Source organism: Zonotrichia leucophrys, chromosome 2 (assembly GCF_028769735.1).
Source record: "Zonotrichia leucophrys gambelii isolate GWCS_2022_RI chromosome 2, RI_Zleu_2.0, whole genome shotgun sequence".
Taxonomy (NCBI): Eukaryota; Metazoa; Chordata; class Aves; order Passeriformes; family Passerellidae; genus Zonotrichia; species Zonotrichia leucophrys.
In genome coordinates this window covers 95,284,969-95,302,370 of record NC_088171.1, presented here as the reverse complement: position 1 = coordinate 95,302,370, position 17,402 = coordinate 95,284,969, and the positions used below count along the sequence as shown (strand labels likewise).

The 17,402-nt window shown below is 41.4% G+C and overlaps 1 protein-coding gene across 1 annotated transcript; it reads right to left on the bottom strand.

Moving 5' to 3' along the window:
• Nucleotides 1–1,931: 1,931 nt before the first annotated feature.
• Nucleotides 1,932–16,872, bottom strand: LOC135443253 (cytochrome b5). Its single transcript, XM_064703466.1, has 5 exons — nucleotides 16,629–16,872; nucleotides 7,198–7,326; nucleotides 4,892–4,921; nucleotides 3,867–3,901; nucleotides 1,932–2,998 (listed from the first exon to the last, which is right to left on the bottom strand). Exons 1-5 carry the CDS (start codon nucleotides 16,770–16,772, stop codon nucleotides 2,920–2,922), a joined length of 417 nt encoding a protein of 138 aa, XP_064559536.1. The 5' UTR covers nucleotides 16,773–16,872; the 3' UTR covers nucleotides 1,932–2,919.
• Nucleotides 16,873–17,402: the final 530 nt, after the last annotated feature.

Here is a 17,402-nt window from a genome sequence, read left to right as displayed (position 1 = left end):
CTTGTCTGCCCACCTACTTTAAACCTCAAAATATTTCAACACATAATGAATAAATCACAGGAAGGAATGTAATGAAATGTGAAAGTGGAATTCAAATATGTCATCCATCAGTTACTAGCTGCACCATAGATATGGACAGGTATTAGAGCTAAGCATAGAGGAGCGTGAGTTTCCTCTTGCTTCTTGTTTCTTCTATGCCAATTCTGAAATGCTTTTCTATATTCAAGAAAAAATGCTGTAATACTGTTAATAACATTCTGTAAGTTTTGTGCACACTGATATAACTCATTTGTTCCCACTGAGTTTCAGTTAAGTCACTGCCAGCCTTGCAGAAAATACAGGAACAGTTTTGCTTCAAATGCCCATGAATTTATAAACAGTTTTACCCTCAGTAGTCAAACATACGGAAAATAAAAAAAGAGCACCTTTGCATTTTTTTAAGAAAATTTGTCATCAGCTTCCATTCGCCTAGCTTTTTCCCCTTTGCCAGCTTCCCTCTAGCATTCTGTAAAATGCTGACAGCAGCACGAGGGCCAGGGAAAGGCATTGGACTAGCGAGACAGAGCAAGGAAGCCAGAGAAAGGGACAGCACACTGTTTTTTCCTTGTCATCTCAGAGGAGCAAGTGAACAAGCTGTGCTGGCTTTACTCCACAGACACCAAGAAGCAGCCAAGGCCATCTCCATTTAAGGGGGAGCTCCCCATCACTGTGCATTCTTGTGAACAACAGAGGACACGCAAATAAAGGCCAAAAATCCAATGCCCAAATAATTTAAGGCAGTGTAAACATTACAAGGTTGCACAAGTAGACAATAAGACAACTGATTTAAAGCATCAATCACTAAAAACCAGCCTCTTAAAAAAATAGTATTTATTATCAGATAATTAGAGTAAATACTTTCAGATTGGATCTGTGGACAAAGGATTTTGTTGAGAAGAAAGCAGACTGTCAATTATTTTCTTTTTGCTGTCAGACTGTAAAAACATCGACTACCCTTAACTCACTTGCTTTTACAATAGCACAGTCATTCATTCCTCACCACACCTATATGAATTTTCTCTTCTATTCATACTCAAAAGCTATAGTTATCTATATGACATCTATATGGAAAGCAGTTCTAACCTGAAGAGTATTAAAAAGAAAGATAAGCCTGATCATTTTTCTAGTTTAGATCTATCTCCATTTACATTTTAAAACCCAAAAGGGATGTGTATCTCTGAGGAACAACTTGCATCCACACCATTGGAGGGGAGTGAACATCTACACGAGCATTTTTACTTGTATCAGTTATTGAAGCCTGCCTACTTATCTGTACTCCCCATGCTTCTGCTTCACATTGTGGAAATCCCCTGCACATGCCAGCTTGAGTAATTTTAGATGGGACTGAGCTTCCATAGCTACTCCAGGGAATTGCATAAATATCCAGTATACAGGACTGAAATAGAGCTACATCATATTAAAAATCCAACATACACAGCATGGGAAAAAGGCATTTCACAGCAAGTGTTTCACATTACAGATCCACTTTAATTGCACTGCTCTATCTGCTGATGTGGACATACTTATCTGTCTGAAATTCTTGGAGCGGGAAGGCCAAGCTTTCTAAAGTTGCCCTTTTTTTTTTTGCCTTGCCTACATATATGGGCTCAAGTGTTGTTTTAAAAATTAAACTTGATTTGTGATTCTAAATACTCACTCTGAGTTATATCCTTTTTAAAGGTTATCTAGAAAACTACCAATAAAACTTGAAGTTTTAAACTCTGTTTCATCACATTCAGAGGGAAAGCCATGGACAAACATGGACAAAAGTTAGTCCTTGACATGAAGCTGGATGGGAGCAACTCCAAGTGAACTTCTGAGAAGTGCCCCAATAGGACATCCTTTTCAAGGCCTTCAAAGAATTTGGAAATGAAGGTGCTTGAGCCAGCAGGTGTAACCAATTAAACTTTTATTCATGATCATTTACATATGACTAAAAATGTTCACCACAAAATGCAAACTTGTAGTTATCTTGTATTCAGCAGTAAAAACAGTTGCCTCTTCATAGTAAAGCACCAAAGCACATAACAGAAGAGTCAGAAATGGACTTAATTTATCAGTTTTTCCCCTCACAATGCACTTGACAAAGCTGAAGATTTTATCGAAGGCTAAAGTTCCAGAACAAATTCTACAGTCACCTGAGTGTCTGGCAGGAACAGTACTATTTAGTAGCAGTTACTTTTTTCTGCCTTTTTTTCACAAAAATGAGACAGACATAATTAGGCCAAACACTGAGTTTCAATTCACCTGAATTTTTCAATGGGAGACAAAGAACAGTTTGCTAGTAAGGAGTACCTACAAAAACTATAAGAGCAGTTGTCAAAAAAAATGGAACACACACCAGCTCATTATAGCTCATTGGTAGGGCCCACCCCACTTCCAGGCACCTATAACTCCACTCAGTTTTATTCATTACATTTAACTTGCATTTCATTCATACTACATTTAAAAAGACAGCATGATTTTTTTAAGTTAAGTTGTGTACATGTACACAGTTTTGGTAGTTTTTTAAAGCTGTAAAATGTGTAAGTAAAGAGAGTCCTAATGACCCTACTACAGATTAAAGAGAAATAACCAGAATCAGTGTTACATAAAAAATAATATTCTACCACAGAAACCAATACAGTTATCAAGTAACTCATTAGAGAATAAAAGTGTTATACAAAAAGAGAAATGGTGCCTTTTTATCACTTCACAGCAGCACATAAGAAGGCAACATTAAGAAAAGTGCACAGCAGAAAAAGAATTGTTTCATTTTCTGAAAAACTTGAATTTTTCTTCAGACATCAGGCTTTTCTCCAGGAACATATTGGGTTAGGATTGCTTATATTTTCTTCCAGAGAAGGTATTCTCTTCCTGCATTACTTCTCAGTAAGGCACTTACTCCGACATGTAGGAACGATACATCAGGGCCACGATAATCGCTGCTATTGCTGGGATCACCCAGTTGGACCATGAACTAAAGGGAAGTTTTTGAAAAAGCAGTTTAGGAAGTGACAACCAGCAAGTTATAAAACAAAAAACAAAAACAAAAAAAATCATTGCTTAAAGAAGTCCTTTCTAGCCACCCCAACAAATACTTCAAATTCAATGATTACAGAACACCTGGATTGGCCAGTATACTCCAGACAAGGGAAGAAGCTTGTACAGTAAGGCTCTGTACTACAGCTTACAAAGAAGTTTGCTTACTAGACAAGAGCAAAAACCTAGGCACATTTAAAGTCATGGTGTGCTGCCCAGAATGTCATTCATTTAAAAGCTATTTAAGTAGCAGCATCACATGACTCATCTAAGCACCCAAACCCCCCACCCAGAGGGTCACAGAAGAGTCCTCTGAGGTTTCAGCAGTAGGCAATTGTCAGCAGGATATAAGTCCACAAAGTTTTTGATTCAGTGGTATTACAAAGTGTTTTGCAAGTTTCTCCCAATTCTGACATATCTTCCTTCTTACGCACAGAATCCTCTTATTTCCCTTAGATACAACAACAGAAGCAAATCTTAAAAGCAAGGCATCTGTGTCAGTAAAACAGTTGGCAATGACAAGAAGAGTCTTCCTTTCACGTGGCAGACTCCAGAAATAGAGGCCTGTGCCAAACAAACCATTTGGTAGATACTGACACCTGCCAATATGAGAGAAGTATCTACCTAGTAAGCTGCCACACTTGTAAACTGGCACATAGATGCCAACTTGGACTTTACAAAGAACAGATATTTTCATGCACCACTCCCTGATATCTCAGCTTCCAGCAGATAAAAACTATTCAGCTTTTTAACCTTCAGAAAAATCATGGGGAACTTCAAGTTTGACAACAGATGTGATACAGTACCTGGAAGTAGACTGAGCAGTGGTAATAAGAGTTTCCTGAAAAGCAAAGCATAAGAAAATATTTACTCCATGAAGACAAACCTCTCCAACTTAACTAGCCCCACAGTTTCTCAAAACTCATCAAGTGAGACTAATTCAGAAACAACTCAATGCATGCATTTGGGAAGCATTTTCTCCTAATTCCTACAGCAGTTCTGTTGTATTATAAGCTAGCTAGTAGCAGTTCCTATAGCTAGCATTGCATCAAGTTCCTAAAACATTAATCAACAAATATTTTGCTGCAAGTTTTCTATGAAGCTGACTTCCAACTCAGCTTACATTTGAAAAGCTTCAGTCATCTGTAAGACAAAAATACTTTCCTTGACTAAAATCAAATTGAAAAAACTTGGAATTCATTCCCAAATATTTTTATATCAAAACTACATAAAGAAATCTACTAATTTACATCTACAAGGCTTATTAAACTTGGGGGTTTTAGTGTGGTGTTTCAGATTGTGTAAATATGAGTCAAATTTTTATAGCTGTTCCTGATACTGAATTGGACTTGTTCTGTTTCCACAGAAAAAAGCAGTACTACAAGGCCAAATCCCAGCTGGGTACAAGTGCACAATTTATATGAAGACTTATTAATTTGGGTAACTCTACTTGTGTATGACTCTAAGTTTATTTTAAAAATCCAAGCATTAAAACCCTACCTAAATTTAGTGGTGCATGATCCATCACTGCAAAATTACTTGCTTTGGTACCAGAACATTTGCAATTAATTTAAAGAAAGAAGGATTTTGCTATAGTATAATGCCGTCACACTTAGTAATCCCAAGGTATGAAGCCACACAAAGAAAATAATGGTTGAGAGAAAGAACAATTTGAAGCAGTATCAACAGGTCTAGGAGATTTAAAATTTGAAACACCACACTTAAACTGAATTGTTTCTTTTTCTGGGGTTATACCATTCATACACAGACAGTAGGTCACTGTCTGTAATGCCCAAAAGACACAATGTGGCATTTCAAGAAACACACTTACTGTTGGTTTCTGAAGCTTGGATCTATCATCCTGCAAGAGAAAAGAGCAAGAAACATTTAGACAAAATCTGATGCACTGGAAACAAAACCAAACTCACACAATTTATCACTAAATTCAGTTTGCAATTCATTCTGTTAATGGGTAAATATTTTTCCCTAGGTAAAAACAGACTGGCAAGAGAGCAGATGCCAGTGATTGATTTTGAGCTAACATAAACAAGAACACTTCCTTAAATAATACTTCCCAGTATGCAACAAAGAAGTGAAACCTGAGCCCTCAACAAATTTCATTATTCTTGTGCCCATGTTTTCACCTTTCCTGTGCCTCTGCAGAGTACATGACCTTAGCTTATACACTGACTGCAATCATATTGATTCTGCTTACTGTACTTGTACTATCAGATAAAGTCAACTAACTGGTTGTGCCAATGTCCACTCGACCAAAGGTCCCAAAATCTAGGGATCTTTCATAAACTCAAAGTTCTGCTTGGCACAGTCACATTCATTACAAAAAAAAGCCCAACAGTATATAATCCTGTCAGTGCTGTATTTGTGCATTACACTACCACGCTGTTTGTTTCATATCAAGTGAAAACAGGCACTTGCCAAACAAGGAAGAACTGGACTGATACCCATGTTAAGAACAACATTAGTGGCATCACAAATAGATGGCAAGTCTGCAAAGCCACAAATGCATAAATGTGCATCAGAGCCAAACCACTTCTTATTAGGACAAGCTACACTAATAATATTTATCAAGAGATGACCTGAGACAAAAGAGACAAGAGCAGGAACCTTACTGTGAAATAGGCTACTCAATATAGTGATTTTTACTCCAAAACATACATGAAACAAGAGGAAAAGAGAAGAGTCAGGAGTGGGCAGTAAAGTAGAGCAGACAGACCCTCTAGCAGCCTAAACCTCTAAACAGTGGTTTTCAACTATTAAGATGCAGGAGAGTTTAATTGTGGCCTAGCTGAAGGAAGCCAAGGCAGCAGCTCTAGCTAGAAAGAAATACTTCAAACTTGAGACAGCAGAAAGGTGCTCATTAAAAGTACAGGGAATTGGATGAACAGTATAGAATAGAGGATGTGACAGATGATCCAGTGGGAACTGATCATAAACAACCCTGACAACCTGTCCTGGGGTGACATTATGATGCTTGTATATCCCCATTCATCTGTTCTGTGCCTTTAAGACCAGCTCTGAAGAGTGGAAGTTTTGTTTGGGTTTCTCTTATCAGGGACACAGAGGAAAGCGGTACATAAGGCTGTTTTTTCACTTCCAGCTTCAGCTTGCTGCTTTTGCTTGCTCTCTTTTTCTGCTCTTGCTTCTGCTCTGCTTTCTGCCTCTGCTTATTAGCTAGTTTAACCAAACAGTCCACATTCCTTCCTGGACTGTTTCTCCTCTCCTGTTCCTGTGACCATCTTGAACCTGCTCCGGACTGGGACCCGGGAACACCGAAGGTTCGGCTGCAGCGGCTGGCCCAGCGCCGGAGGGACTGACAACAGAGCAACCACCCCCCGAAAGAGACTTTCTGATTTTGCCATCTTTCTCAGAGCGGTGTCATCGGGTATTGTTCATTTTGTGTGCTGGGGGGTGCGGGGCCAGTCAAATAAACAGGTTCTTTCCACCTCTCTCCGAGGAATTTTTTCCCGAACCGGTTGGGGGGAGGGGCCGTGTGGGTTTCGCTTTCTGGAGGGGCCCTCCTTTGCAGATTCTTTAACAAATTTGCCCTAAACCAGGACACAACCACAAGTGGGAACCATGATACAGCTAAAAATGGCAGGAGACGGAGAGGGGAAGACAGAGCAAGAAACTAGAAGTACAATGCTTTTAATAACCCTTTTCTAGACATAAAGAGCCAGGATTGCACCATTTGATGCAGGTGGGAGCCTGGCAGATAGGTATTTACAATGGTGAAGGGATGAAAGTGGTTGTTCAGTAGTCACTCTGCATAGTGGCATAAGACAAGGTCTAGACATTCAGACATGCCACCTTCAGGGTTACAGAGCTTCATTATAAAGCTGAAAGTGTATACCAGAAATGACACCATTCCATGTTCAGTTTATTCAAGAACTAAGCTGTAAGGCAATTTAAATCACCAAAAGATGTGACTATGCTTATGCTACACAAATAAATCCCTTCACATTGGGGGAACTATCTCAAACTTAGGTCCATCCACAAACAGCTGCAGGACATCCAACCAAACTAGCAGTTCTGGATTTTGAAGTAATTACCAGACAAGTAACTAGATGCAAAAGCAGTACAGCAAACACAAAAGTAAGGATACACTCATATACTCACAGGATGAAGTTCCCCAATAATAAAGGATTCTGACAGTGTCCTTGCATCTGTGGAATGGCCAACATCTTCGAAGTTCTCAGTAGCATCTCCCCCAGCTTGCTCCCTAAGGACCTCTTCACCTCCTGGGTGCTGCAAATTTTAATGAGTTTGAATTTGTTAGTGAAATACATTTCAAATTCCAGAAATAGAAATTCCGCATTTTTTACATTTCTAAAATTAAAAAGCAAAATCACCTGCTGGACTTTCTAAAGCAAATATAAGCCTTTCTAAATAACTAGAGAGCTTTGTGTACTCTCTGAAGCCAAAACCAAGGGAGCTAAGTCTCTATGCCATTGGCAAAGAAGCAGTAAGAGGCATTATCCCTTGCAACTAAAGCACTTAAAAGGTGTGTGGGAATCAGTCTGTATTTTAAGAGCACAACTATCATCTGAAGTAACATTCTGTGTTTTCACTTCTTTAGGAAATGTGCATTTTTATCCAAGCAATGCTTTATACAGCAGAAGGATAAAAGCCAAAAAGGTATTAGCTGCAGCAAGAACATTCCAGAAAGATAAAAAAAATCTGTTCACAAGATGTGAATCAAGCATTGGCAAAACAAGCTGGCAAGGTGCTAAGGAATCTGACCTTCTAATTAATCCTGGTTTGAGCAGGGAGGTGGGCCAGATAAATTTAAGGGTCCTTTCCAAAACAAATTATGGTACAAATATCAAGACCGCTCCTTTGGAAGTGATTAAGCACAACTGAAAGCTCACTCAAGACCCTAGAATAACAATTTGGTTTTCATAGACTATGGAATCCCAAAACCACATTGTTGATAAAACCCCTGAGATACAGAGAAGTCATCTCCCGGGATCTTCTAATACCTTAATCCACCACCATTCCCTTAACAGTTAAACCCCTGTTCTCCATTAACTTTTATTCTTCCCCAGGATGCACTTTGGGGGTTTTATGAAGTACATTTTTATCTAGCAAATAACTCTGCTTGAATATACTGCAAGATCTATCACATCTTCCAGTTCAGTGCATTTCCTCAGCTCCCAGTTACTTATTATGTAACAGGTAACACACCACAAAAATTCACCACTCAACTTTCAAGCAGGAAAGTGTTACATAAACACTGGGAATGATTAGGTAAACAAGTTAAAAGCACTTATTAGCACTGCCTTGGATTAAGGCAACCATGGAATAGATATTAGCACTTCACCAGTAGCAGAGAAGATACAAGGCTTTTGAAGCTCAGTTCAGTTTTTAATGATTCTGAGTACAAGATATAACGTTATGGAAAATAGGCAAAATTTCCACAATTTAGGGTTATCTTGTGGAGAACACAGCTCACCAAAAAGCCCACAGGTTAAAGAAATGGCGTTTCTACTAGTCTAGGCAATTCAGGTTAGCACTTACTTCAAATCCTCCTATTAATCTCATATCAAAATTTCTCTTCTGACAAAACCAGTATTTGTTCATACAGCTGAACTAAACTACTACTATGAATTTCCAGCAGTACCAGAACTGCATAACTTGAATCTTCACATTAAAGGCAGACATTTATTTTAACAGATTAAGGAAGTTGAGGAGAAAAAAAACCTCATCTCAACACTTTTTAAAGAGCCAAGATACCACAGTTATTAGGGTAAAGGATCCCTACCATGACTAAGCAAAACCAAGATTAAGCAACTGATAGAGAGATTACACACAGCAGCTGAGCCAAAAAAAAAGTCAGAAGAGTACAAGCAGAGTAAAGATTATGCAAGCAACCTGCAAATATGGCATGCTCACCAAAATCCTGTCCTTGGATCCATTCTGTTAAGTATTCAGGGAAAGGACTGGACAAAAGTTGAGGGAGCACTCAAGTTCAATGCCTTGAAATGGCACTTAAGAAGGTGAACTTGGGTCTAACCAGCACTCCAAGACATTACCTCAACTAAATCTTCACAGAATTTCTTCAGCAACGTGGGTTTGGGTTTTTAAAACCATGCTAAAGAATTGTGCCCCCACCAAGCAGAAAAGCATATGTACCAAATTCAGCAGAAAGGTGGCATAACTCCTTGGAAAACATGCTTGACAAACGAGGTGTCAACAAGCAGCAGAAGGCCCCAAAGTCAAACCACTCCTAAAGCACCAGCAGCACAAGCAGCATGCAAACTCCCACTCGTGCACTGCAATGAACCCAAACCCCTCTCATACAAGCACATAAAATACCAGTTACTCCAGCAAGTCATGAAGATCACATGGTTTACACTACCTCACCAAAAAACATTTGCCATCCAGCCAAACAAGTGGATACCTACCAACATAACTGCATCTGCATTACAATTACTTCATGGAGTACTTGAACAAACTGCTTGCACGTTGCCAGCTACAGAATGATCATGTACTAACTTGTGCTCCCAGATCCCTCCCTTGAGCACTACAAAGCAATCATGAAGCAGCATGGGCAGCACCACAGAGGCACTCCAGCTTTCCTCTGTAGAACTAGTTTTTTGTCTAATTAGTGACTGATCCTTCTGTCTACAAAACCACAATACTAGTATCAAGATTGTAACTGCACCCAATCTCTCTACCAACCCTTTGACTATCACAGGTCAGCTGAAGAGGACAAATTCACCCTGACCTCTGCCACTACAGCTGGAAAACTGATAATTTTTTTTTTATGACATGAGCAAGGCTAAGTATGGAGAATTACACACAGAATTCCGAACTGAAGCCATCTACCAGGTAATGTTAATTATAACCTACTAGACACTGATGGAAGTACTTTGAAACTAAACACTTTGCTTTTAGATGCCACCTCTGCTTAATGATATGAACTTACAAACCCTCTGTAAATAACTAGTACATAATACATGCAATTAATTAAAAGCTTTTGCCTCCCCTAATGAAAGGGAACAACTGTAATGTCTCATACAAAGGGCAAGAACTGACTCTTCTATCAAAAAATGAGCATCTTTCATGGTTGGATGAGTTTCCCAAAGCTTGTTTATACAAGGCTTTTGTTCATGATTCTGCCTGTAAACAAAGCCTGCTACCAGAACAGCTACTTTTAATGAAGATCCTCTGGACAGATCCTGGAACTGGAAAGCCCACAAGGGTATACAGATAGTGACTCCTTAACTAAAATCCTGTTGATAAAAGTAACCTAAGAGCTCTTGCAGGTAAAACTGTAGTTCAGGGGAAATGAAAAAGCTTTTGATGATAAATTAAGACAGCTAGCTCATTCCTAGGACATTCCCCATATAATAAATAGTCTAAGCTATATGCATAACAAATACCCATACAGAGCCAGCACTAGTACAGAGCACAGATAAATTCCTAACAGCAGCACATTAGAAAGTTTTAGATAAGGCAAATACGCAGTTAATCTTGCTGCTCTCATCTGGGTCAAAAGTCCAACTCACCTCATCTGAATACCACCTTTTCTCCCCCTTGCTATGGTCATGCAGATTTCTCAGTGTCATAGTTCAAGACTCCATTAAACTATAACTACGTTAATTTGCAACTCCTGTGCCCTCTCCCTTCCTATACTGAGGGAATGAAATCTAGGGTCTAATTACAATTTCAGGAAGATCAGCAAAGGTCTCCATTAGTGACAGTCTCATAAACTCAGATTTCCCTTTTGGCACTACAGGAATGAAAAGCAGAAAGGGGCCAGTGAGAGAGCCAGGAACACTCAGAGAACCTCAGCTCTATTATGCAGGACAGACAGACAAATGCTTGCTTATTTCAAGGGCATTTTCATGTAGCCTGAAAAGAGTCCTCCAAATTATTTCTATCATCCAATTAAGTTTCAGGACAGAAACTGACCGCTCATGTAAAATGTCAGGAGCCTAGGAAAGAAGATCTCTCTCTGAAAGTGTATTTTTGAAAACTATCATTAGGTTTTTAGATGAAGTGCAAATGAAATACCCAGAAGCTTGGTGCCTGCCCTGATTTCAGCTGGGATAGAGTTGCCTTTTCTTCTTGGAGGCTGGTACAGTGCTGTGCTTTGGATTCAGTGACATATGAGAACAATCAGTGATAACACCCTGACACGGCAGGTGTTGCTACGTAGCACTCACCCTAATTCAAGGGCTTCTTAACATCCCATGCTCTGCCAGCAGGAAGGAGCACAGCCAGGACAGCTGATCCAAACTGGCCAAAGGGGTATTCCATACCACAGAATATCATGCCCAGTACACCAGCTGCAAGGAGTTGACTGAGGGCTGCAGCTTGCTGCTTGGCAATGGACTGGGCATGGGATAGCATCTCTTTTTGTTGCCCTTTTTATTGCAATCATTACATTTTATTTTATTTCAGTTATTAAACTGTTCTTATCTCAACACATACATTTATTTTTTTTCTCCAATTCCCTTCCCCATCCCACCAAGAGGCTGTGGGGAGCAGGGAGCACAGAGCTGCACTGAGGTTAAATCACAACAGGGCCCATTTCCCAGCTTACAAAATAGTTACAGCTTGCAGAGCTTCACATCTAAGTCCCAAGAAGTGCTTTTTCTTAAAACATTTTCAAATTCTCCTGCAAGGTTCATCAGAGCTTGAGGTGTTAACACTGGATTTAATCCTCAGACTGCAAGGTTCTGCAGGAACAGTGCCCATGGTTCACTGGCAGACTCCAAACGTGCCAATAAAGGCATCTTTCAGTGCAAGCTGATCATGACTATAAACATGGAATGCATTATGCTGCTCCCCACAATATCATCACACTGCATGAATGCAACTTATTGCCACAGAGGGGAGAGAACATTTTTCATCCTGACACAATAGAACAATATTTGCTTTTTGCACTTTATTTGACCAGCATTACAAAACACATTTAGTGGCAGCTGTCCATTCTAGGAGAAGTTTAGGAAAAGTGCTATGGATGCACAAATTCATACTGTATGGAAAAAAAAATATTTACCAACAATGTTTTTGCTGAATTCTTAGACCACCAGCAATCAAATTAACTTAAATAAATCTGTATTAAATTAATATTAAATAAATGCCATAGTTGGCTTCCAGAAAAAAAGAACTCCTCATATATGTAATTATCTACAGTACAGATATAGCCATGACATCCTGCTGTGATACACATGCACTTCTAGTGGCTATTTTCCTGTAAATGATATAGGACCTTATCCTGGTTTCAGCTGGGATACAGCTCATTTTCTTCTTAGTAGCTGGTACACTACAGTGCTTTGGATTCAGCATGAGAATAATGTTGTTAATGAACTGATACTTTGGTAGCCAAGTAATGCTCACCTAAGTCAAGGACTTTTCAGTGTCCCACACTTTGCCAGCGAGGGAGCACAGCCAGGAGCTGACCCAAAGTGGGCAAAGGGATATTCCATACCACAGAATGTCACACTCCATCCATAGACTGGGAAGAGCCATCTGTGAGCCACCAATCTCTGCTCAGAATGAGGCTGAGCATCGGTCAGTGAGTGGAGAACCCACACCTGCTGCACCACTTGTTTCTGCTGGGTTTTATACTTCTCTCTCTCCTTATCATTACCATCATTGTTACATTTACTTTATTTCAATTATTAAACTGTTCTTATATTGAACCACAAAACTGACCTTTTTCTGATTCCCCTCCCCATGCACTGGGCAGGAGGGTGAGTGAACCACTGTGGGGTACATGGGTACTCCACGGGGATCAACTACAAGACCTGAAGCTAAGGAAAAGGTATCCCAAATCTTCTGCAACACAGGTCCGACAGCCTTTAATGGCAAACAACACCAAAGTTTCTGGTTTCAAGAATACTCTTTCTTGCCAAGATCTTTTAAATAATGCATTCCAAAAGCTGAGGTATCTTGATTTCTTCTCCCAAACTTGGAAAATCAAAGAAAATTCACAGATGAATATTCAAGCCATGAATTTTCCCCAATATCTGCCACTTAAAAACAAAAACAAAACAAAAAAAACCCCACCAAAAATAAAAGAAACAAACACAACAACAAAAAGCCAAAGAAAAACAATCAAACAGACTAAAAAAAAGCAGTTGATGGCATCTTCATTAACCCCACAGATAAGATATCAAAGCACACAATTGTTTCCTCATTCAGCACTTTTTCTGTATTTCATATGATCTTTAACCTTGTCCTTAAGGAAATCAAGCACTATGGGTCACACCATGCAATGCCTCCACTCCACGTGACACACACATGTCACCACCTCCAGCCCATTTCCTATCTACTTTCAATCGAGTGTTCCCAGAGACTGATGGTTCCCCAAAGCCAAACAAGTTCCTCTAAACATGGACAAGCTCCATGAAGACACAACAGCTGGACAGAGGGAGCACACCCTTTAATTACTGTAATAGAGTGAAAAACAGCACCACACGTTCACTTATTAGGCACAAGAGCATCCAAGGTGACTTAAAGACTGAAGCACAGTAAAGTTTTCAACTTCATCATTAATAAGAAAATACTTCCACAGGTTAATGCAGTAGCTGAAAAGATGCCTTATTTTAAGAAACAGGACAGGTGAGCTTAGCTGCTTTCCCAGCTCTTCATTCCCCAGTAAACTGATACTTATGTACTGCTTGGGAAGAGCATGAGTGAGGTGACACTTTAGCAATTCACCCTTTTTAATACTATTGGGCTCAAATTTCAGTGGCCCACACTAAAGTCTTAAAATATGTTAAGCTTTTCTACTTCCAAAGGGAACTGCAAGAAATACACCTGAGTTTAACCAGTAATGCTATTGAAAGAGCTAACATAATCCCCACTTTGAGTCGGGTTTACTGGATTCTGGAATGAACTAGCAAGAGGCTAGCTTCCACTTCTCCTCAGCTGTCACATCCTCAGGGTCTCTGACAGTATCAAAAGAATTAGCATAACACTTGATAATTTAACTAAATACCAAAAACATTAAAAAAAAGGTTAAAAATGCCCTATGAAGTACCTTAATCAAAGAGTTCCATAACAAAAATCACCAACACAATGAATAGTAAAATGTCAAAGAACTCTCCCTAGGACTGCAGCTTCAGTTAAAATATTTCAGGTAACTATTTCCTACAATCTCATTGATTATCTGAGAAGGTCTTGGAAATTTCAGCTCAAAACCAGCCATGTTCTATTGAAAGTTGTTCAATCTGAGGTTGAAATCTGACTTGTGCTTATCAGAGTGTCTCAAGACATCCCCTACATCGTCCAAAACCCAACTATTTAAATATTCACAAACTGAATTCTTTTGATATGCTACCAAATTATCAATGTTGGCCTGAAGGATAAAAATGAGGCTTTCTTGGAGAAATTTACACAAGGTGATACCTTGTAATATTTACCAATTTCACCACATGTACTGAAGGAAGAGGCTGTGCAACTACTTAAAAGCTCATTGGATCCTGGATTTTTTTTGTTCAATGTTTTTTTTTCTTGGGCGGGGTAAGGTTTAGGGTTTTTCTAAGGTGTGGGTCTTTTTGTTTTCACCTCCTCAATCTGGACAATATGTACAAACAATACAATTTTGTATCAATCAAAACTGATCAAGTTCCCAAAAGCTAATTCAGTTTTGCAGACTGCACAAAAAGCTGCATTCTCCTCCAGAGCTTCTATAATTAAATTGGCCCTGACTGTATAACCATGCAGCAATGTCCATAACTAATGGATGAAGATGAGCAGGGGCAGAGCTAGATGAGAAATAATGAAGGAAGAGTCAGCAGATCAGTTCCATAATCTGCCTTGCTGAAAAGCCAAACAATTTGCATTGACACACAGCTTAAGAATGAAATACTACCTGTGTCAACACTGCCTTTGAAAAATCGCTTATCAACCCTCCTTTACAAAATGCTCTTTCTCCTTTGAACTGGAAGTGTTTACAAGCACAATAACCAAGATGGGGCTACAGAACTACTGATGCTTAAAATCCATCACATCTCTACCCATCTAAACTGTATTCTTTAAGAAATTAATGTGAGTCTAGCATACCCTTTTTAATTGGTTGCTTTTAGGAAGAATTTCTTCACAGAAAGGGTGATTAGACATTGGAATAGGCTGCCAAAAGAGGTGGCAGTCACTGTCCCTGACAGTTTTAGGGAAAGACTAGATGTGGCACTTGTTACCATGGTCTAATTGACACAGTGGTGTGTGGTCAAAGACTGGACGAGATCTCAGAGGTCTTTTCCAACTAAATTGAACCTGTGATTCTACCTTTGCTAACTGAGAACACAGAGCAAGGGAGAAAACTCAAAATGCCTAAATCCCAGTACCATTCAATTACTGGAAGAAAAAAAAAAGTATTTTTTTTATTTCTGTATTGCCACTGAAAAATGTTTTAGTCCAATAAGTAAAATGCTTCTTTATTAACCATGACTATCAATGATTACACCAACTGCTATCTGCCAGAGATCAAAAACATCAACCACTAAGTGGGAAGAAAAAAGCCCAACAAAACACAGCCAAAGGAATTGAACTTGCCTCTAGTGCTCTATACTAGAGCTGGAACTGGTGCAACTTTGCAGACTGCATCCCCACACCGAGAGGATTAGGGCAGCAGTGAGAGCCACCCTAATTTTCTGAACCTCACTGCCGGTGTATAAAGCCACATGTGCCATGCCCTGCAATAAAAGACCTCCCAGGGCTTAAGGCTACCCAGGATGTATGAGTTCGGCAGACAGGAGCAAAAGCTACTGTGACCAAGAGGCTTTAACGAGGACTGGATATAAGGAAGAACTTTTTTACAGGGACAGGAGGGAGGCACTGGCACAGGTTGCACAGAGAAGTGGGGAATGCCCCATCCCCGGACCTGTTCAAGGACCAGGGGTGGGAGTAACCTGGTCTAGTGGAAGGTGTTACTGCCCTTGGCCGGGAGCTGGAATGAGATGAGCAGTAATGCCTCTTCCAAACCAAAATACTTTGTGATTCTGTACTATTAGAGTAACCTCCAGATCTGTGATATTCTGCATGTAGCGGTACTTTCCTTCCACTTTGAGAAGTTTCTTTCCTGTTCCATAATACAACACACACTACACTAGCGTGAAGAGAGGAGTTGCTGACCTTTTAGTTCACACGATAATATGGCTCTGGGTCCCAGCTGCGTCTTCACCTTTAATTCTGTTTCCAGCCGGCACACCAAAGCAAGAAGCAGATGGATTCAGCCCCACTCTTGGAACCCAAGATTCACACAGCCAGCCCGCCTAACTCAGCCCTCAATCCTGACTCCAGTTTTTTCTCCTTGCGCTCATTTCCTAGAAATTCAAACCCGAAAGTTTCCGGCGGGCGCCCAGCGGATGACACGGCAGCGCAGCCGGGGCACGGCACTCGCGGGTTTCCCCGGCCCGAGAGGCGCCCCGAGCCCGGGCCCGCCCCGCGGCTCCTCCTGCACGGCGCTATCGCGGCCCCGAGGGCGGCTCCCGCGGGCCGGGGCAGGCGGACGGGAGCCGGGGAGCCGCCAGCGATCCGGCCCCGCGGGGCTCCGGTGCCCTCAGCGTCCCGGCAGCGCGGGCACCCACCTCGTCCAGGAACTTGGTGACATCGTAGATGCGGTTGTGGATGATGATCCAAGTGCTCTGGCTGTTGTTGTGTTTCTGCACCTCCTCCAGCCGGTAGTAGCGGCCCCGCCACGACTCCTTCCCGGTCTCGCTGGAGCCCACCATCTCCCGTTCCGTCCCGCACCGCACGCACCACAGGCCGGCACCGCGCACACCGCCAGGGCCCCGCCGCAGGCCCTATCACCAGCCGCTAGCGCCCCGCCCCTCCCGCCTCGCCGGCCTCTCATTGGTCGAGGGCAATGCCACTCAAAGCAGACAGGCAGCCTGGAGGCTGCCGTGACGCCCGGGGGCGGGACTTTGCCGTGGTGCCCCGCCCTCTCCCGCCTCCCCGCCGTCCCACGTGACCGGCTGGCGGCGGGCGGGGCGGGGCGGGGCGGGGATGGTGCCGGGACAGCCCCGCTGGTCGCGCTCGGGCCTCTGTCGGTGCCGGGCACTGCAGTCGCAGCTTCTCTCCTGTCCGCTTCCCGGCATGGTCACCTCAGCGTTCCCCACTTTGGCAGCGGCGAGCTGGGGGCTGCCGGTGTGCGCTGCGACGAGCTAATCGCCGACTTGCGATGTAGAACCGCATTGGAATGGTTTAGGTTGGAAGGGACCTTTTCGGTCATCTAGTTCCTATTCCCTGATATGGGGACCACTCGACAAGATTGTTCAAAGTCCGATCCAGCCTGGCCTTGAACACTTCCAGTACAAGAAAGATAAGGAACAGCTGGAGAGTGTACAGCACAGGGCCACAAA

What these genes read in the sequence shown, in the direction of transcription:
- LOC135443253 (XM_064703466.1), bottom strand. Translation starts at nt 16,772, where the DNA reads ATGGTGGGCTCCAGCGAGACCGGGAAGGAGTCGTGGCGGGGCCGCTAC. An exon ending in TCACCAAGTTCCTGGACGAG is followed by an intron (nt 7,327 to 16,628) that starts GTGGGTGCCCGC and finishes TAAAATTTGCAG; the next exon opens with CACCCAGGAGGTGAAGAGGT. An exon ending in TTATTGGGGAACTTCATCCT is followed by an intron (nt 4,922 to 7,197) that starts GTGAGTATATGA and finishes TTTCTCTTGCAG; the next exon opens with GATGATAGATCCAAGCTTCA.